The sequence below is a fragment of the Sordaria macrospora genome, chromosome 1 (genome assembly GCF_033870435.1).
Source record: "Sordaria macrospora chromosome 1, complete sequence".
Taxonomy (NCBI): Eukaryota; Fungi; Ascomycota; class Sordariomycetes; order Sordariales; family Sordariaceae; genus Sordaria; species Sordaria macrospora.
The window spans coordinates 7,134,928-7,155,778 of NC_089371.1; the positions used below are offsets into that span (position 1 = coordinate 7,134,928).

General features: G+C 51.4%; 3 protein-coding genes across 3 annotated transcripts; 1 reads left to right on the forward strand and 2 right to left on the reverse strand.

The window, feature by feature from the left end:
• Window positions 1-3,973: 3,973 nt before the first annotated feature.
• Window positions 3,974-4,676, reverse strand: SMAC4_00224 (uncharacterized protein; the record flags this gene model as incomplete). Its single annotated transcript, XM_003351634.1, has 2 exons — window positions 3,974-4,072; window positions 4,305-4,676. 2 exons carry the CDS (start codon window positions 4,674-4,676, stop codon window positions 3,974-3,976), a joined length of 471 nt encoding a protein of 156 aa, XP_003351682.1.
• Window positions 4,677-5,238: 562 nt separating this feature from the next.
• On the reverse strand, window positions 5,239-6,339 carry SMAC4_00225 (uncharacterized protein). Its single transcript, XM_003351635.2, has 2 exons — window positions 5,871-6,339; window positions 5,239-5,709 (listed from the first exon to the last, which is right to left on the reverse strand). Exons 1-2 carry the CDS (start codon window positions 6,021-6,023, stop codon window positions 5,518-5,520), a joined length of 345 nt encoding a protein of 114 aa, XP_003351683.1. The 5' UTR covers window positions 6,024-6,339; the 3' UTR covers window positions 5,239-5,517.
• A 3,799-nt stretch (window positions 6,340-10,138) lies between these two features.
• Window positions 10,139-20,156, forward strand: SMAC4_00226 (uncharacterized protein; the record flags this gene model as incomplete). Its single annotated transcript, XM_066089401.1, has 2 exons — window positions 10,139-13,212; window positions 13,282-20,156. Exons 1-2 carry the CDS (start codon window positions 10,356-10,358, stop codon window positions 20,154-20,156), a joined length of 9,732 nt encoding a protein of 3,243 aa, XP_065945835.1. The 5' UTR covers window positions 10,139-10,355.
• Window positions 20,157-20,851: the final 695 nt, after the last annotated feature.

Consider the following 20,851-nt stretch of genomic DNA (forward strand, 5'->3'; position numbering starts at 1 on the left):
GTATTCAACAATACAGTTTTTTCTCTTAGACTAAGAAAGGAAGCAGCACCGCTTACTCATTAGGTAGACTATATAAATAGTTCTAGCGTGATAAGACAAGATATATATATTAAATATGTTAACGTGTGGCTAGTATTGTGCCTTGTAACTGCCTTGTACTACCTTGTAGTATAGAAAGCTGATTGAACCATTTCTTCTACGGAATCAGTCAACTCAGCCCCCACAGAACGTGCTAGAATACAGAAGTTTTGCCACTGTATTTTGGGATTCTCTAACTTGTTCAGCACTCCTTCTAGACTAATTTGTCATCATAGAATGCATCAGAAACTCATAGATTCAGTTTATTTCTTTTATAGTATAGTGCTCCTACAAGCACTCCTATTAACTTACAGAAGCTTCTACACTCTGGAAGCTTCTAGATACTTAACGTTCGTGTATATAAAGACCTCTTCTCTTCTTTAGTTAGTCACTCCTTAAGCAAGCAAGCAAGCACAATCTAAGCAATACAATACAGTCTACTCTTATAGTGCAGAGTTCACTATAATAGTTGTTTCTCATAGTGTAGAGTCCATTGTACTCTTCTGTCTTGAGAGCAGAGTTCTCTCCAAGACCTCTTTTATAACATCCCCTCATTGTCTTTGCAACTACGCTGCTTCCTTCAGCACTGCTGTCGTACTTCTTACCGCTTCCGCTCCATTCTGCTACAAGTGCATTGTTCACTGTAGCATCTCTATACTGGTGCTATTATTATAGGCCAGTTAGGGTATTGCAGCAAACAAAATAATAATAAAGAGAGTAAATAAAGTTATATAAAAGAGAGAGAGCGACTACTAGCACTTTTAATACCTTTAATGTCACAGGTTGACATTGGCTATATAGTGTGCATTCTAAGTTCTGCCTTGCAAGCAGAACATCGTCCTATCTTTTGTAGGTTTAGCCGTCTGAGCATATGCACCCCAGCCTGTCATATTTAATATTACTAATATACTACAATAGAATCCTTATTATGCCCAATCAATAGTAAAAATACAGCTTTTCCGTAAATATTACAATTAATAGCTCTTATTAACGCTTTACATTATCTTTTTAAAAATACAAACAAGATATATGCAAGCAATAAGTCGATTACAAAGGTGCTATAGGGATTGGACAGGGCCCCCCAGTAGAGATAGTACTTCTTAAGAGCCTAAGTGCCTTCATACAGTATGCGGTGTGATCAACTACATATCAACAGTAGGGGTCGATTTTGTATAGGAAACGGATTCCATGGACGAAAATTGGAACGGGCCCTTGGTCGAAGTTAGACAGTGTCAACAACGTTGTTGCATCAAGGTCTCAAGGTTGTCCGTGTTCAACCTGGAGGCTTTCTTCTTCCGTTCAGTCAGATGCTATGATACATTTCTGTTGGCGGATACGAATACGAAATCGAGTTCTAAACTTCGAAAAACAGTGTCGCTCAAAATCATGGAGAAACCCAGGGACTTGGCGACTCCAGAAAGGACCTACAAACCCCGATACCGACATTTGGAAGTAGCATGGGCGGATGGAGGAATCCTGATGGGAAAAGCAAAGAGTCGATACTAGCCGAGATCCATCCATATTGGATTCCGTATCCTTCACGGGGCATCAATGGTCCGAGTGAGGTACCTACGCAACTGATCTCCCAACCGTGTTGACCTCTCAGCCCGGTCGAAACATCCGATTCACTCACCCTCTACGCCCATCGTCATCTACCAATCGACCGGTAATTCATCCATGAAGGATCACGGGCCAATCTCCCGACCTTGACAAATTCGCACAGTCCCCCGATCGCATGCACGAACGAACCCAGTTCTCTGGTACGAGACAGAACATCGATGTCATATCTTCTTTACGCTCCGGGCCGTAAAGCTGTTTACCCGTTTTGGTTTCCAGGATCATGGACGCAATTCTAACTCTAATTGCATGTGACCAGACCGTTTGTAAGAGCTGACGGATGTATGACCTGAACAGGAAGGGGGAAATTCGGGAAGATCGTCATCGTGGTTATGGCGTTGACTGTGGGGACATCACCCATAAACTAGAAAAGCCCCTGGATCTAATCATGGAGATGAGGGACTGGTGATTCTGACACCGATTACCAGGAAGCCGGGTGCAGTGCGCTGCCGAATCGGCCCCGACCGAGTGCCACAAGGACTGGAAGAAGATAGCTCGCCAAATACTCGCTCGTTTTTCGCCCCTGGCAGACACTGTGAGAAAGGAGAAGAATATCTGCATCAACGGGCCGTGATCTTCATCTGTCAGGCGAGCCGGAACGGATATACGCGGTCTATTCGGTCTCAGACTGCCGAAAGCTCCCCTCTTTCTCTCGGTCCGGGTGTCTATATATATCGATTGATAATGGCGGTTGTTCCATAACATGGGAGGATGCCACTCCAATTTCTGAGCTCTGGCCCCAGAGGCAACTTCTATGGACACAAGCCCGCTGACTCGAGGGGTGTGGCTAGAAAGCAGCCAGCTACCATAGCCCCGTCCGGCGGGATACAACCACATCTCAACCCGCACCGTATGAATCGGGAGATGGGTGCTGCACAGCATACGGGGTCAAGGGTGTTGTCTGTGTTCCGCACTAGCAAATCGCATCACCGCATCACAACCTCATGGAGCCGCCTAGACCTCGGATTAAGCAAGGATGTGAGGTTAGGTGCGGGAGAAAACCTATCTTGGACCGACCGATTGACCGACCGACGTACATACATAGATGAATTTCCGGCAACACTATGGTCCGTTCGGCAAATGGGTTGGGTTTGAGCGAGCACGCTGTTCTTTCGTCTAATATTACATGAATTAGGAAGAGGAAAGCGAGGTCTCTCGTCATAATCGGACGAGTTGGGTCTGTTGACGCTAGAGAAGGGCCACCCTACCGAGCGAGGTCCTTGTGCAATCGACGGACGTTGAGATAAATCGGGAGCGTTGGGCAGCAAGTGGATTGGGTCTGAGACACAGCACAGGGGAAGTGGTTTCCGAGGATCATCAGGCTGTTGTTTAAAGATTACTCATCATCATCGGGATGGGATTGTTGGAAATCGAGACTGGGAAAGTGGATGTCGATTTCGGGATGGTGTGGGATGTGATGAGTGGGGGAGGATGTGATGAGGGCGGCTAGGGCCGTGAATGTGAGGGACGTGTGAATGTGAGTGTGTGTGTGACCGTGGAGAGAGTTGGTGAGGTTCATTTTGACTTTCACACTGCTTTCTGGGTTGCTTTGCTTTTGTTGGTAGTACTGATTTGTCTCAGGCCAACCTGGTGATTACGCGTCACAGATTGTGGACGAGTGGCTGCGGATGAAGGGCCGGAGAGGTTGCCTAATGGCAAGTACCTAGGTTGAAGGTTAAGGGGCATTCTTGACCAATATGAGTATGTTCCAATCTCTCCTCTTTACCCTACCTTACTAGCATGAGTAAAAACAAAAGCTTACCTCCTGTGATAGAGTATGCCACTAGCATCATTTCGTCGGACTTGTTTCATTCATGGTATTCAGTCACCTTCGGCTACAGCACTGCCTCTGGGCGTAAAAGGGTGGCTCGAGGCCGAGACCTCACACAATAGATGAGGCGTTCCTAGTCGTACGCGGAAGACCATACGGAATTCTTCCGCGAAGACTCAGACTCTCACCGGTTACCATCAAGGTTCTTTTCACTAAGGAGCTAACACATCAACAACCACCGATTCAAGTCACAGCACTCGAGCCGTCCCAAACCGGACCATTTCTCGGAGCTGCATCCGTTTCTCTTTCATTCGAGCTCATAGATGTCACACGACCCATGTGATACGCCATAGAGCAAGACCCCTCCAGCTTCCATCCGTTCACCTATCTCGGCCACTCAAGCATCACAACCCATGACCTTTAACGCAATGACTTCAACAGAGCTGCCACGGGCCCCATATCCTTCGCTTCGTCTCTCGGGAATGTCCGTCCCGTATCCCAAGTGTACTAGACAAGCTCTTTCTTGGTGAGGAATATCTGCGGGATGCCTCCCACGTCGACGGCATGGAGGAAGTCCCAGATGTTGACGTTGATGCTTCTTAGAGCCTGGTCGAAATACGAGCTTGTTAGTATGCCTGCTCATGGTGTCGCCCCTCTTTCACGTTTACTGTCTCTTGAGTTCCCCCAACTACTCCTCCGTTCCAGAATCACAAGTGTTTTTCTCGTCCTTGATGGTTTATAGACGCTAAAAACGAAGGACCCAAGCCCAACACCCAGTACAAGCGCAAGCATGACATAGGACGAGAGCGGGGATTAAGATTGGACATTGCACACATACCTGACGACATTTATTTTTGCTAGGTAAGTCACCAGTCAACCCCAGATCCGAACATAGACGCTGCCAATCGTCCAAGTGGCCGGCACCAAAGTAGTTCTTCCATCGCATAACGACATCGTGTCTTTGCGGAGGAGCGGGTCTGTTCTTCCTTTTACCGATGATAAGTTCTGATAACGGTGGCTCCTCGAAGAAGGGGGGATTATGGATGGTGGCTAGATTCTGGAACTGGTTACAGGCGACACAGAGGCCGATCGGTCCTTGCTGCTGCTCGGGTGGCGCGTATACTTGAGGTGGCGGCACGAAGACTGGGACCGATATGTTAAACTGGCTGGGCTTGCTGGACTTGCTGAGGCTGAGTTGATTCATGTCCATGGCAGTGTTGAACGTAAGTGTCTTCCGGGTCGGGTGCGAATGTTATCATAACCTGCCAAGGCGTTGGGTGAGGGGAGAAGGCTTTGCACTTCATGGTTGTGAAGATGGAAGCGGAGGACGAGTGTCCTTGATGATATGTATGGAGGCCGTTGAAAGCGATATTGAGTGCCCGTGATATGTGGCTAAATCTCAGTCTTCATTGATCTACTTTTTGTTCACAAACTTAGAGAACGGGTAGTCCGCCTTTTAAGTATGGTATTTCCGTTGGCGGTGGATTATAAGTATTTATGTCCGTTGTAAGAACTGCAAGAAACAACGGGAACGGGGTTGACGGATTGAAGGACTGAGGGACTGACAAGAGTTGTGACAAACGATAGACGGATGGAGAAGAAGCTGGTAGCCGCTGGCTTCAACACTCGATTGCGACAACCATAACGAATGCTGTTCTTATGGAAGAAGCGAACAGTAGATGATCAGAGAGGAAAAAGGAAGGGAATTGAAGAAACTCCTTTCAACTGGCGACACAGTAGGAGAGTTATGTCGTTACTTGTGGGAAGCATTCAAGTTGAGTATCCAAACGCTGAGTTCATACAAAAACCGACTAAGAAAGCCTGGGCAGATTACTAAAGACTTCTGCCAGAGTCTTCTTCTCTTGTCATTGACCACCCACATGCCCTTTCCTCATCCCATGGGACGTGTCGAGCAGATTCCATCCCATAGTCTTCAGCCCATCTCATTCCCACCATATTGCTCCTTCACAGGTCCCCCACATGCTTTCAGAAACCAAAAAGTGTCCTGTCCTGCCGTGCCCTGCCATGTCCTGTCCTGTCCCTCTGTCTATCTAGAAGAACAACCTCAACAAAACCCTAACCGGTCCCGCACTCTCCTTCTTCACATACCTTCTCGGATAGATCTTGCGGTTGGCAACTGAGTACTCGGCCAGCTGGTCGGCGTTCCTGAATCGCTTAGGTTGTGTTCCCTTCTGGACAGCTTCTAGGAGGTCGAAGATGTTGACGTGGACCCCTCTAAGAATCTAAAAGAAGAAAATTAGGAACGCGCGGGAACGAGAGTTAGCAAAATTGGTTAGGTTAAAAGGGGAGAGGGATAGATGACTATTATATAAGATGGAGTTGGGTCTTTGAAGATCAAAAATGGGATTATCAGCAAGGAAAGTCGGGGAAAAAGAAAGCGCACCTTTTTACATGTTTTAATGTTGGGAAGGTCCTTGTTGATGCCAATGTCTCGGCAGAGACGTTGCCAGTTTTCGAGCGTGTCCTCGCCGAAGTAGCGAGAAAAGTCGCCGACAATTCTGGGCGGACCACCACCGTTCTTGTTCTTCTTGGCCATGGTTCTTCTTTTTTTGTTTTGGTGGATCTTGATTAGGAGGGGGGTTGGCTGGACGGTCTCCGGTGGTGAATGGACGGATGGAATGAAGGAAGAAGGTTTTGGCAGACACAACGTTGTCTAGCCATCAACAAGTCAAGAATAAACTGACTGTTGAGTACTATTAGAGGTATGGTGTTTACCTCTTTGGGAGATCTTGTTCCCAAGATTGAAGTTGTCAAACCAACCAAAAGAAGAATTTGTGAAGCAGACGAGATGCTTTGGAATTCACATAGTGGCGGTTGGAAAGTTGGAGTCTTTTTAAATTTCTGCTCACATTCAGAAGCAAATGCAAGAGGTCATCCTCAGCCATTGCAAAATGCATTGCTGTCCGTTGGTGTTTACCATTCCTGTCTTGTTGCATCTTGGTTGATGTACGAAGCCTACAGCCGTTCCGTCAAATCAACGTGCGAGAAGACAACAACTGCCACTCAAAAGCCTCTTCCCCTCAGTCTTGGACTCCAATAATGCCCAGGACGAGGCGAACAAGGCGAACATGTGTGCTGGAGTCTCATATGTTAACAAGTGATTCGCTGCCAGTGAGGCCATTTCAGGATGGAGGAAGTATCGCGGCCTTCTTTTTAGAGACGAGGGGCGAAACCGGCGTGTAAGGCCCTCCTGCTAACCATTTGTACCATTGATGATAAGGAAACGTTCTTGATGGGTGTAAACCAAACGGCTGGACTGGACTACGTGGGAAACAAACGAATGATGAGTGGTTGGCTCCCGGTTGCTGGGAGCTGTGAGTTCCCGCTCAACGCCCAAGAAGCCATATCAAACGGCCAGCGACTCGAAAACTTTCAACGCCCACAACAGCACAAGTTCAAAGCTTGATATCTGGCCGCGAAGTGTTACTTCAAATCGGACAGATGGATCAACTGAGGCATATTGTCGCCTTAATTGAGAAAGGGTATGTACGTAGCATCAAGTCGGCGAAGCGATATCTTGACCCGCCGGCCGGATGGAGTCCAAGGAATACAATAGATATGGCGAGAGATGCCCGATATGCCCAACGTCAGTCAACGGATGGCATGATAGGTACTCGGGTGATGCCGCCCTCCACATCATTCAGCGACTGGCTGACGGGCCGCCTGCTTTACATAGGCCGTATGTGTGAAAGGGCGCTTCGTTGGTTGGACAGATATACTGTAGTACAATTCTGGGTGGGATCAAGGTGGCTTATACCAGTAGATGGGTAACACAAATGCCATGTTGTTTGTCAAGTCTTGAGACTCTTGGTCGTACCGAGAAAATGGAAGGGCAGTAGATGAACCACGAAAGACTGGAAGACGGGCCGATGAAACTTGGGTCTGACTTGATGTCTCCCAATGGATATGCGATCACCCTTTGGTTGGATGCTGGGGGCCGCTTCAGTGGGAGGGCACAGGGAAGGGGGAGGGACCTCTAAGGCTTTATATAGGCACACTTGTAAGAGTCCAGCACACAGGGGAGCTGCGACAGTAGGAGACGACGCCATATGATTTGCGCCAGCTCATCGATTCCGGAAAATCGAAAATGGTGATCATTTTGGTGTTGATGGTCAAGGCGTGCTTACCGATGTCCCGTCTGTATCACACTGCGAGACACACCTTCTCACCTAACCCTCGTTTATCCCAACCGTGCCCTTCTTCACAAAGGGGAGCCCTTTTCACTTGGCAAGAATCACGACAGCGGAAATCCGGGGTCGAGACATGGGCAAATGTTTTGAATGCCGTCAAGTGTGCCTTTCCGCAGCATGTCTTGCATCCATCCATGGCCGCTGTACATATCGGTGCCATGCCGACATGCCCGGGGCGTGGTGAAGCATGTTGACATGCACGCCGGCGTCTTCCAGGGGACAAATCGTGCCGTTTGTGCTTCGTGGGCACGATCAGCGAAGGAAATGTCGGTGTCGAAATGAGGAGTGGAAGAAGTGTGAAGCGTCACTCATGGTGTCATTGGACTTTCCCAAATTTCATAGACTCGCTGGCGACGACTTGTTGCGCAGCCCGAACAGGGCCGAGCTTCCTGCGGTGCGGGGAAGCTGGAAGGAGCAAATCCGGAGTCGGCCACGACCCGGTATGTAGCACTTGGCCTATCAGACGGGCCGGGCCCACTTGCGTCTTTTTCACTTGCTGTCCCCGGCATCGAGGGCATGCGGCTTGGGAGGCTCGGCCAGTGAAATCTGTCCCGGATGAGGCCGGCTGTGCCTGCCATTGGCTGTGAACCAGTGACAAGACGTTCCAGAACGTCATCGTCGACACCAACCCGCGAGTTGTACCTGCGCTTGCGGTTGGTGGTGGTGGTGCCGGTGGTGTCTCATATATGGAGGCACTTTCCCCTTTTTCCAACACCAGGACTTTGGGGAAAGAGCCTCCCCCAAGAGAAACCCGTTTGGTTGAGAACGCCAAACACAAGATTCGAAGCCGGTCGTTGTTTTTTGCATTGACGATTCCAACGCTTCCTCCATGTGATGCTCCCACCTTTCTCTCAACGCCCTGCAAAAGCTCCAGGTACGTATCCTAGTGATTATCATGACTCCACCGGCTAGTACCAGGGGCGACGACACGATGAAACCCCACCTTGCCCACCTGGGACCCGACGTGGCACTCTCGCTGCAGGTTGAGGCTCCTCAAGCGACTTGTGAAGATAATGCCGAAGGAAACTCGGAGAAGGATTGAGAGAGAAAAGAATTGCACATCCGCCTGTGGAACATTGATGATGGCCTCGTGAAACGTGGGAGATGACGCAGATTCCCAGATCTCCTTTGATTTCATTTCTGACAGCTCTCGGTGCCTGTGAAACCCCAGTGACGCCCAACTCCTTCCAAGTCTCTGACACTCATCCAAAGTCCTTCACCACACATCCTTTTGGCATTCAGTTCGGGGAAGACATCAGCTGTGACGTTCAAGTTGAGCACTTTCTTTCCGCTGCCAGACACCGCCTGTTCTTGGGATGGAAGGCCCCTCCGGAATACAAGAGGATCATAGCCGAAAAAGCGCAGGAACGACCTGCGGGCCTGCGTTAGCTCTGAGGGGGAAAAGTCTTGAATCCCCAAAAAAGTCCAAGATAAGGCGATGCTCCAGTGGGCATGGCATCAACGGCTCGATAGGGAAGGGGCACACAACGAAGGGTGCCTTCCAATACCAAACGGTAGCGGCATGGGGCCTGCGGCCTGCGGAAGGCACGAGGGGTACGTACCAGTTCTACCACTGTCAAAGGAAGTCGACAACGTGTCAGGCCACTGCCCAGAGAAAGAAGCGAGAAAACCTAACCTTCACTTTCCGTTCCAACCCGCCAGTCCCCTCCATCTCTTTTGTCAAGATGGCAGTTGCGAGTAAGCATGGTGTTGCCATTTTCGGGCAATCGGAAAGGACTGCGACAATTTCTGGTTTCTTTGGATTCTCTCCTCAGCTGTTAGAGTGTCTGGTGCCAATGCACGGCCGACAGTAACTGCAATGAGACTGCCTGCAACGAATGACCACATTGTGCGGCAACCTGCAAGACTGCCCACTGCATCAAAGAACAAAACCCAAAATGGAGATCCAACTTCAACCAAGGTTAGACTGCCTCAAGACCGCAGCACATGTGGTTGAGGTGGTGGAAGCATTCCCAAAGCCTCCCACGCATGCACTTCCATTCATGCCTTTCGTCTCTCCAGTAGCGTGTGATCCCACGGGCCAGGAACGCACTGGCTTTCATCCGGAAGAATCTTCCATCTTGCCTTGTCTCTTTCATCCTTTCTTCCCTCTGGTGCCATCCCGTCTTCCATTGTTTACTTACTCCTGACTCCTGTCCTTACATGACATCACCAACCACTCAAACCAGCAACTCCAACTGACTCCTGGAACCGTCATCGACATCAACTTACCTCCATGAACTGGTACACAGTACAGCAGCGGCGAAAACCACAAGACACAAGGACTCGGAAACCATCCACATCATCCATCCCTCCACGCAAGACAAGGCCCTGGATTTTCCCGATTTTCCTGTCCACTTTCCACTTTTCCCGCAATCCAAACCCTTCCAACCCCACCCCGCCTAGTCTAATTGTAGCATTGCCGTTGCCCTCATTGGCCCATGACCAAGGTGTGGTCAAGGTCAACGTCCTTTGAGTAAGAGGGAAGCTCCATTCGAGAGCACCAGGCCCGTCCGGGGCTCGTCGGCGACTGTCTCCATTCCCGGCTTGGCAGCCCTAGACGCCGGTGGACGCCTAGGACGCCCTAGTCTGCTAGCTTCATGCGAACATTTCTTCACGACCCCGTCCGAACCCACCAAGGATAGATCCTGGATCTCCAGTTCCACGCTGCCGAGGGAATGGCATGGTGGGACTCGTCGCGCCGGAGCCTCGGGGCTTCACTGAGATCCCAAAAACAACATCCTCCTCCTGTTGTCGAACCGCCCGCCCCTGCTCCTACCGGCCCTCACCAACGGCCTCGCCATATCGACACACACACTGTCCCGCCTCACTCGACCATGGAACTGGAGAGGGCCCTGCTATCGCCCATTACAGAGGAACAGCCCGTTGTAGCGACGCTAGCAGAGGCCACAAACACCGGCCCTCTCGTTGTCCACGTCCATATCCAGTTCCACGACCAGGACCTTCACTCCGTCACTCACAGCCAGACATATGTTAGTTCGCCATACTTTGAACCTACGGGGAGGATATGCAATGGCTTGCTTCGGCGTATCGAGCACTGCTCCGAGGAGCTCATCACCCGGACCGACCCCACAGCCCTCGAGGTGATCAAGGAAGGGACCCACGACCGCAAGCCCTTGCGCTTCGAACTCACCTATCGCGTCACTAGAGCTGGATGGATGGGCGAATGGGCCGTCAGGACGTACAGGTCGTATCAGCAACGGCCTTTGACAGCGGCCTCGGCCAAGGAGGTCATTATCGCAAGTCACAAGACGATAGGCATGTTTTTCCGACGACATGACAGTGATTTCCGATGGCTGGGAGGCTCTGTTCTCGATGCGACTACCGAAACCGCCGAATCTTCTCTAGAGTCAGAGGTTGGACAGATGTCACTGGGTGCTGTTCCCTCACCCCGGTTTGTCGAGGAGTCCCAGACCTTCGAGTCCGTCCCCGGTTACAGTATTGAGGTCGCCTTCCGCCACAGGAACCCACGACGACTCATTCCAGCATTCAAGAGGGTAGTCAAGGTTTACAGCAAACAGGCAACACCTCTCACGGCTGAGATGGGCAGAGATCTACTTGCCCATGGAGCGGAGGCCATTAACCGCAGCTTAGGTCTCAGGAAACAGAAGCTTGAAGTTCATGCGCAGCAATGTACGACGATGACATGCCAGCATCGCGACAGCACAGCTCTCAACATCGACGTGAGGATAACAAACGGGATGGGGCCTTCTCACAGCAACCTACAGCGCAGCATACGAAGCAGTCTCTCATTATTTCACGATTCCCACGGCGAAGATTTTGTACGAGATGTTGAGGAGTCCCTCGCAGATGTCACACAGGCTATCGATACCCAGATCAACCAAACGAACGATTTCGAGTTTACCATAGTCGAGTTGAAAGGGGTGAAATGGTCAGTCCAGGAACCAGCGACGTTCACAGTGGGCGCTTCTGCATCGCATAGGCGACGAGATATCCAGGCGGTTTTGGAACGTATCCAAACCGGCATCGGTGATGTGCTACAGGGGCACAACACGGCTGTACGGGTCAATGCACGGAAACGGGGACATTTAGTGTTCCAAGAGGTGATACAAACACATGAGATACCCGGACGGTCAAAGACTTTCCAATCACCCGAGGAGGAACGATCTGTTCTCATATCCAGACTCACGGAACGAATACAGAAAGATATAGATATGATTTTCAAGGACACCTGCTCAATCGACGACATTGCGCTGGAAGAGGAGGAGCGGCACCCTCATCCGATCGAGGTTCCGCTTTCACCAGGTCTCTCGGTTGAGTGGCCTGATAGACAAAACGGGCCATCACTTGAATTCCCTCCTTTATCGGCAAAGACTTCGACCGAGCGAGTAAACGACAACCCATTATCCTTCGTCAAGCGAGCATTCTCTCTCAAACGGCGCTCCACATCATCACTGAGGCAGAGCCTACGGTCTATTGCTAGCAGCAGGTCCAGTTTGAACAGCCATGACGACGCCTACTCTGTTGATATCCCACATTATCCCGAAGTGCCAGCGAGACCGGTATCTCCCATTCCGGCAACATCAACAAAGTCGTCAAAGAAAAGGTTCAGCCTCGGCAAGAAGATTTCCAACATATTCAAATCGAAAGAATCCAAAAGTGACTCGAAGAGCGATTCGAAGAACGATACCAAAAGCGAGTCGAGTTCGAAGCGACGGTTTTTCAGGTCATCCTCCTCCAAAAGTGCTAGTGCAGCTTCCGCAGCACCTGCAGAGCCAAAGTTAATGCGCGCTCACACCACCAAAGAAGGAAGCGGCGGTCAGACGCTGCATCGCCCTACGCGCTCGATGACGTCGAATCCCTTAGGTAGCTATGACCTCACTCCTGCCGCAAGAGGATCTGTTGAATATCCTCGACCCTTCCAAACAGCAACCCCAAATCTGGCAAACAGGCACGGATTTGCATCCAAAACTTTCGAGACATATCCACAACCGACAGAACCGCGGTGGTCTGTTGATCGTTTGGAACGACCTGTAATGGACACTCCGCAGCTTTATGAGGATGCCAAAGAGTTTCCGCACCAACTGCTCACTCCGGGGCTCACGACACGAAACGCCGATACCCCTAATTCTTTCCATTGGTTGGCGAGCCCCGGAGCCGATGCATACTCTACGGCACCGTCTACACCCGCATTGAGCTTAGGTGGAGAGTCTTCGCCGAGGCACAGCTTGCTAATAAGCCCAGTACATGTGAGGCATCCAGAGTTGAAGGATAATACTTCGAGCGACTTTGAACCCGAGTCCGAGCCCGAGGAGCCCGAGGTCGGGACGGGGGCGGCTGCGGCGGACGCTTTGGTCGTGGCGGAGACGGATGTCTTGGAGCTTCCGGAAGACGAAGTGCGATCTATTGTATTTGCACCGCAGGAATACACTACAGAACCTAAACCAGTAGCCGAAGGGTCCGATGAAGAGGGTGTAAAGCCAGAGTCTCAAGATGCTAGCGCGACGGTTATCTTGGAAGAAGATACCACGGCGACGCCGTTGGATCTGCACAGTGAGCCACCACCACCACTACCACTATGATCTTGTCCGTATCGCACAATAATCTAACTCTTGCACCCAGAAACAGCACCGGAGCCTATTGTATCGAGCGAGACATTGGCTTCTGAGAATCAAGAACTCGGAACCGAACCTGCACCCCTGTCCAATGAGACTGCACCTGAAGAGTCGGACTTCCCCAGCCCTGATATCCGCCCTCAGCAGTCCAATCATGAGACAACGGTCTCTGTGGATGCCCGCGACGCAAATTCGGAGACAAAGTCGGCTCCAGATAATGGGACCGAGGTGCAGAATGTTCCCGTTGTTCAGGTCGGAGAGAAGGTGGTTGCAACTGAGACCGACTACTTCAATAATTCCGAGTCTCGTGCCGAAAGCAAACCGACCGCGGATGTCATCGACTCCGATACTAATTCGGCTAAAGCAACCGACGTACCCGTCTCTCAAATTGATAAGCCTGCCGATGATCTGACCGGCCTAGTTGCGGAACCACCGATAATCCAGTCCGGGCCCGAGGAGGGCAAAACCGAGCATCAACATGACCAGGAATTCGACGCACATGTATCCGACGTGGAGGATGTGCCGCCTTCTACCGAGGAGGTTGCCCATGATGTTCAATCGGCTGTGAACGAGCTTCAATCCGGTCCCGAAGAACAGACTGCTGACCTGGTTAATTACGAGGCTGAAGCCGACGCAAGCGAAACCCGTGATGAGCCCTCTTCAACAGATGAATTCACCCAAGATCGTAATGATAATATTCCTGAAGATGAGGATGTTCGCGCACCTTCAACGGACGAAATAAGTCCTATCGCCGAGCTTATTGCTCAGGAACCCGAGCAAGCACAGTTCAGCCCTGAAGTGGACGCACCCGAACCAGGGGAGGATAACATCGAACCCCAAACGGAGGATCTCAAGCAGAATGGGTCCGTGGATTTTCCAATTGACGTCTCCGAGCCCTCGGTTGCGGATCCTATCATTGCTCCCCTGGAAACCAGAGAAGATGTGGTTCAACCGGACACATCGAGCGAGGAGTCTACCTCCGAACATGGCAAGGAGTCCTCCGAACTAGCAGAGGGTGACAGTATCTCGCCTGCGGGGTCCGAAACCCTTGTCGAGGATCAAGAGGAAGAAGACATGATCAATACTCTGGCATCACTTCATATCTCCAATGTCGAAAAGGATGCCGGCGCGAGTACCAAGGGTCATCACGTCTTCTTCCCATGGACGACAAGTGCCGTCGGCCCCGCCTCAGAGCCTCTCGAGTCCAACAGTCAGTACATTGACGGGAGTGCACTGGTGGCGCACGCAGAGATCCCCTGTTTTGAACCTCGGGAGCCGTCGGGCGTTGAATCAAGGGATGTAAAGAATATTCTCGGTCCCGAATCAGTGTCCGTCGAGTCCAAGGAAGATGTTCACTTCGAGAATGACACATCCGAGATCCCCGATGGAGTACCGAGCAGCCTCGAAAAAGCCGATGTGGAGTTTGAGGAAGAGGATCGGCCTCACTCCCCGGTTGACATCGATCTCCTTCAACCTTCTGAACTAGTGGACTTTAAGTCTGAGGGTCTTGATCTGTGCGAGGCTCCTGAAGTAGCGCCGGAGTTTTGCGATATCAAGAAGAGTGATCATGCCCACGTCGCCTCCGAAGCCGATCTTCCTCTTGAGGACGCTGTTCCCCTTGAGGACGCTGTTCCCCTTGAGGACGCTGTTCCCCTTGAGGACGCTGTTCCCCTTGAGGACGCTGTTCCCCTTGAGGCTGTTCCCCTTGAGGACACTGTTCCCCTTGAGGACGCTGTTCCCCTTGAGGATTATGTTCCCCTTGAGGACGCTGTTCCCCTTGAGGACACTGTTCCCCTTGAGGACGCTGTTCCCCTTGAGGATTATGTTCCCTTTGAGGAGGCTCCCGATGCTCAACAAGCTCAGCAGCCGGAGGTGGCCCTACCTCCGGTCAACAGGGCTGACGAACCAATGTCTGTGACTGTTGTAGAGGAAGCTCCTGATGCTGAGGAAGACTACGAACTGTCTTTCGGTACGGTCGAAACAGCGGAAGATATCGATGCTGCCCAAGCTGTCGATGATGTCCAGCACGTCCAGCACGTCCAGCACGTCGAGGATGTCGGGCCTACCTCTGAGACCGCTCTTGAAGCCCCGGATCCCCAAGAAGACGAAAAGCTTGAGGTCAGCGCCACTGGGCCGGACGTGACTGCTCAAGATACCAGCAATATCGAGGAGCGCGGACAGCCGTTCGCCAGCACCTCAGACGTTGTTGAGTGTGGCCATGCTTCTGAGGATGTCTATGATAATTGGGATGTTGACGTTGAGGAGAAGCCTCACCTCGATGAGAGGGGCACAGAGGATCGTGATCCTACTTTCCCCCAATTCTGGCCCAATTCCTCCTCGATCTTCATTCCGTTCGCTCCTCTGGAGGCCCTCGACAATGACCCTGAAACACCTTATCCTGATTCTATGTCCCCCAAGGATGTTGCAGCTCTCGGCGTAGAGACAGCTGAGTATCGTGACCCAACTCTGCTGCAGTTCCGCTCCAACGACGTCCCCGAGATTGCCGATTGTTCTTATGCTTTTGGCGAGCCTGCAGAGGATGGCTTTGAGGCTTTCGAATCTACCAAATCAGTCAGCAGTGGTGTAGAAGAAAAGGCCGATTACCGCGATCCCACTATGCCCCAATTCCGGCCTCATGAACTTTCGAAACCGGCGCTCACCCCTTTCGTCTCTCATGAAGAAGTAACTGAGGATAACAATGCCTCTCCACAAACCGTCGATGCATCCAGGGAGGAGGTTTCTCATCCTGGCGAGGGCGCTGCTGAGTACCGCGATCCCACAATGCCTCAGTTCCGGCCCAATTCCTGTAGCTTTGTTCTGCGACCCTCGGTCTCCGTGGTGATGGCGGAGGCGGATGGATACAAGGAGCCACCAGCCTCAGTCGTCGACGAGACCCCGTTCGAGACTTCCAAGCCTAGTGAGGATGATGTTGATTATCGCGATCCTACAATGCCTCAATACCGGCCCAACTCATTTGGCAGTGTTTGGAGGCCCTCGGTCTCTATCTTGATGGCTGAGGCCAACGGACAAAAAGAGCAGCCAGAATCGCTGGTTGATGAGAGCCCTGTCAAGATTTTCCAGCCTGCCGAGACCGATATTAATTATCGCGATCCTACAATGCCTCAATTCCGACCTAACTCGCTTGGTGTTGTTCGGCCCACATCGGTTTCTGTTGTGCTGCGTGAGACAAATGGGCATAAGGAGCCACCGGCTTTACTCATCGATGAGGTCCCGGGCGAGGCTCTCAAGCCCGGTGATTTCGATTCTGATTATCGTGATCTTACGATGCCTCAATTCAGACCGAACTCAACGTCTGAAAGCATGCCCATTCCCTCCATCTCTGGAGAATCACTCGAGCAAGGAGAGCAATCTGGCGTGCCCGCTGAAGATGATAACGAGGAAATCTCCTCTCAAGGTGATCAAAGCACCGAGGACCGTGACCCAACAATGCCTCAATTCAAGCCAAACCGGGACCGTCCGGAGTTACCTCACCTCAACCGAGTTGATGCCGAGCCAACGACGCAAAAGAACGTTGAGGTGACCAACGTTGGCCCTGTTGAGACTGAGAAGGGCGAAGATGGAACTACACAATTCCACGCAGAGGATACAGCGTCTCCCGAGCAGCTCGATGAGTCTGCTCAGCCTGAGCACGTCGAAGTTGAAGCTCCTGGTACTGAACGAGTTCGAGAGGCAAAGCTCGTGGAGGTAGAAGCTCCTGAACAGATCCAGCCGGATGCTGCCCTTCCCGCTGAATCTGTGGTTGACAATCACTCCGTTACTGGAAATGAAGAGGCCGAAGCTGGGCCCAGTGAGCCTGCTAACGTGAATTCCCAACCTGGACCTCGGCCAACCACTGAGCAATCGGAAGAAATCCTGGAGCAAGAGGAGCTCTCTCAAGACCAGTATGACTCTCTTTTTGACCCGGTCGACCCCAAATCCGTTACGGAGGAAGGCAAGGTTGAAGCCGGTGACCCTGAGCTGCCCGAGGTTGATTCTGAGTCGGTGTCTGAGCCATCTTTTAAGCCCACTTCAGAGGACATCCCAGCCACCCAAGAGGAGGAGCTATACCAGGATCAGTATGATGCACTCTTTGAGCCGAAAGAAGAGAACGGTCTGCAAGGGACTGCGCACGAAGCGGCGCTCAAATTTCCGGAAGTTCCGAAGATCAGCCAGGTCGACTATCGTGACCCAACGATGCCTCAGTTCCGGGCCAATGTCTTTCTCCCGTACCGCGATCCCACCATGCCCCAATTCCGGCCTAACGCAGTCATGACAATCTCTCCAATCTCTGTCCCTGCAAGAGTACAAGAACCGAACGAGAAGATTGATCATGACTACGCCGTTAAGCGTACCATGGGTGGTCTTGATCAACTTGAAAGTGAAGAGAGAGCGGGTCTAAATGATGAAGTCGTCGAACAAGCAACCGATCTGAGCGAACAAGTTCTTGAGCAACTTGGTGCCGAGGCTGGACAGACGGAAGACCTTTATGAGCAGCTGGAGACCGAACAAACCACGCGCGCCAATGAGTTGCTCGAACATGTCATCGATGAGCATGCCCTCGAAGAAGCCGAGACTATTCTTGAGCAAATTAAGGCCGAGGCTGAACAAACAGAGGTGCTTCTTGAGCAGACGAATACTGAGCAGGCCGAGCGCGTCAAGGAGCTGCTCGAGGAAGTCATCACTGAGCAAGCTCTTGAAGAAACCGACAATGCCCTTGAGAAAATCGAGGCCGAGGCTGAACAAACCGAAGAGCTTCTCAAGGAACTTGACACTGAGCAAACCGAGCGGACCATTGAGATCGCCCAAAACCTCGAGATCCAGCACTCACTCGAGGAAAATGAGAAGACGCTTGAGCAACTTGAAAACGAAATCGAAAGCACTGAAGAGCTCCTTGAGAAGGTTGACGCTGAGCAAACGGAAAGGGTCGAAGAGCTCCTCGAGCAGTTCGAAACAGAGAAGGAAATTGAGCAAAATCAGGCAAGCATGGAAGATATTGATGCTGAGGTCAAAAAGAATGAAGCCTTGCTCGAGGAACTTGATATTAAGCAAGATGAACGTGCAGAGGAGATTCTCGAGCAACAGGGGTCTCAACCAGAAGGGTCCCAGCAAGAGCATATCCCTACTAGTGCGACCGAGTCAACAGAGGAGTCCCTCAACCCCAGCACTGAAGTCCCTGAGTCGTTCCTGGATGAATTCCCCGCAGACAAGGAACAAACTGCCCCTTCGGTTGTTCTTCCTGCTGAAGCGGAGGTCGCGGAGACTGCTGTTGATGAGGTGCCACCTGCGCCCCTCGAGCTCTTGTCGGAGCCATTTACGGTTGCGCAAGCGGAGTCCGATACCACTGAGATGCAAGATACTCAACCGCTTACTGTTACCCTGGTTGATGATGCTTCTATCAGTAAGCCGAGTGACATTGAGAATGTTCAGCTTGAGCATCCCGGCATTGAGCTCGCCAATCTCGAAGATGAAGGTCTCGAGGATGCTGATGTGGAATCTGATGTCCCTGCAGTTGAACCTACCACTGGTCCCGTCATTACTAATTCCGACACGTGGGTTGAGCATACTGATGTCGGAGATGTCGTTCTCGAAACCCCTGCTCCGGTTGTTCAGCGAGTCGTCGCGGAAATTTCTACACACGAGCCAATCATCCAAGAAGTCCGGCTCGAATTTCCCAACATTGAGCACGCCAACCTTGAAGACGAAGGCCTCGAGGATAGCGAGTTGCAGCCTGACATCCCTGCTGCTGAACACGCGGTTGAGCCAGTCGTCGTCAATTGCGACACCTGGGTTGAGCATGCTGACGTTGAGGATGCTGGTGTTCAGGTTCATGTGCCTGCTGTTGTTTCTACCGGTGAGGAGGCGACCCAGGGATCGATCGTGGCTCCTATTCAGTCAACCCATGAAGAAATGCCTACCGAACAGCTAGACATTCATGCTGAACCAGCGCTCTCGGCTGAGTGTGTCGCTAAGCCGGATCTTGAGATTCTGGCTGCCACTGAACCTCAATCCGACCAAGAGATCAACACCACGCAGCCAAACTTCGATAGCGATATCAAGGAGGAGGAACCTTCAACTAGTCAGGTTTCGTTTGCGCAAGATGCGAATCTTGATGAGCAAGATACTCTTTCCGAGGTGGTGGATCGAAGCTTGGGTGATACTCCTGGCGCTGAAGACACAGATGACTCGACTGGAGATCTAGCTACACGCGATGCCAAGGGGTGTCTCAGAGTTGAGTCACTTGATAACCTCGTTCGATCCGCCGAGGCAGTTGAGAGGAAGCTGAGAGAACTCCCCGACGATGAGCCTGCCACTGGCGAGGATGAGAAAGCCCATGGTGAGGAAGTGACACCGGCTTTGGAGCCAGTCGAGGAACCCTTGCCCGCGGCACCTGAGGCGATTGCCGATGAGACTGGAGACCTTGACGAGACTCCGCTTGCCATCCTAACGGTCAAGCAGGAGGATATGATTGCGGGACAGGAAATGCTTCACGACATCCCCGCAGTTGCCCTACCTGACCTGTGCCTCCTCGAAGAGGTTGCTCCCCACGAGCCAATCTCTGCCCCAGCAATCGGGCTCATCACTAAAAAGCCATCAGAGCCAGCTCAGCAACCGTCCGACATCCCCAGTCCCCGCCAAGTATTCGGAGTTAGTCCCCGCGGCTCTGTCGATACCATCCGTGGCTCGGATGTTGACGAGGAGGAGGCCCCTGAGCTATACGCTCCTCCTCCCACGGCTGGCTTTTTCGGCTTCCATCACTATCATGAGAACAAGTGGGCTAAGGTCGGCTTGCTCGATGCATTGATCAACTCTACTTCTCGCCGCTTCAGTCTCCCCCTTCAGGCGTTGTTGCATCGCAGACACAAGTCGGATGCTCCTCAATAAGGGACATTGGTTGGCTTGATTCAGGGCAGCGAAAAGAAACACAAAAAACGAGAAGAAAATCATGAACCAGGATGAACGGAAAGGAAAGGCGTTTGGGAGATTCAAAGTTGACACATGCTTTCAATACGGAGGGGGAAAAAAACAATCGCGGTTTTCTGTTGCATATACATACCCCCCTCCGCTCTCATACGTTCACTGCATGTTTATGGTTTTGCATTGGGCGGTCTTCTGCCTTGTCGTTCCAATGAATTTGTATAGTCACCATCACTATTTTTCCTTGGTTGGTTGGTTTTGGAGGTACGGTTTTGGGCATTAAGGATCAAATACGGCGTTTTGCATGTTCACGATATACCACGAAACTAAATGGATGGATGGGCGGGGATGATGGGGCATGGTAATACGGGGAAAGGCTTCTACACAATTATCATTATATACCATTTTCCTACGAGATACAACACGAAACGGATGGGAAAATGGGAAGACGGATGAGAGGAAAAAAGGAGATAAACGACGGGACAGGATGGATGGATGGCGGGCAACGCGAATCGAGTCAAGAAGGAATAGCAGCATCCTTTTATGATCATGTTTTTATGTTGTATAAGTAACAAGCATTGAACTTCGCGAAACAGAACGGAATGAATTATGATGTCTACAACGTGTGGGGGTGGTGGCACAGGGGATAGAGGGAAGAAATA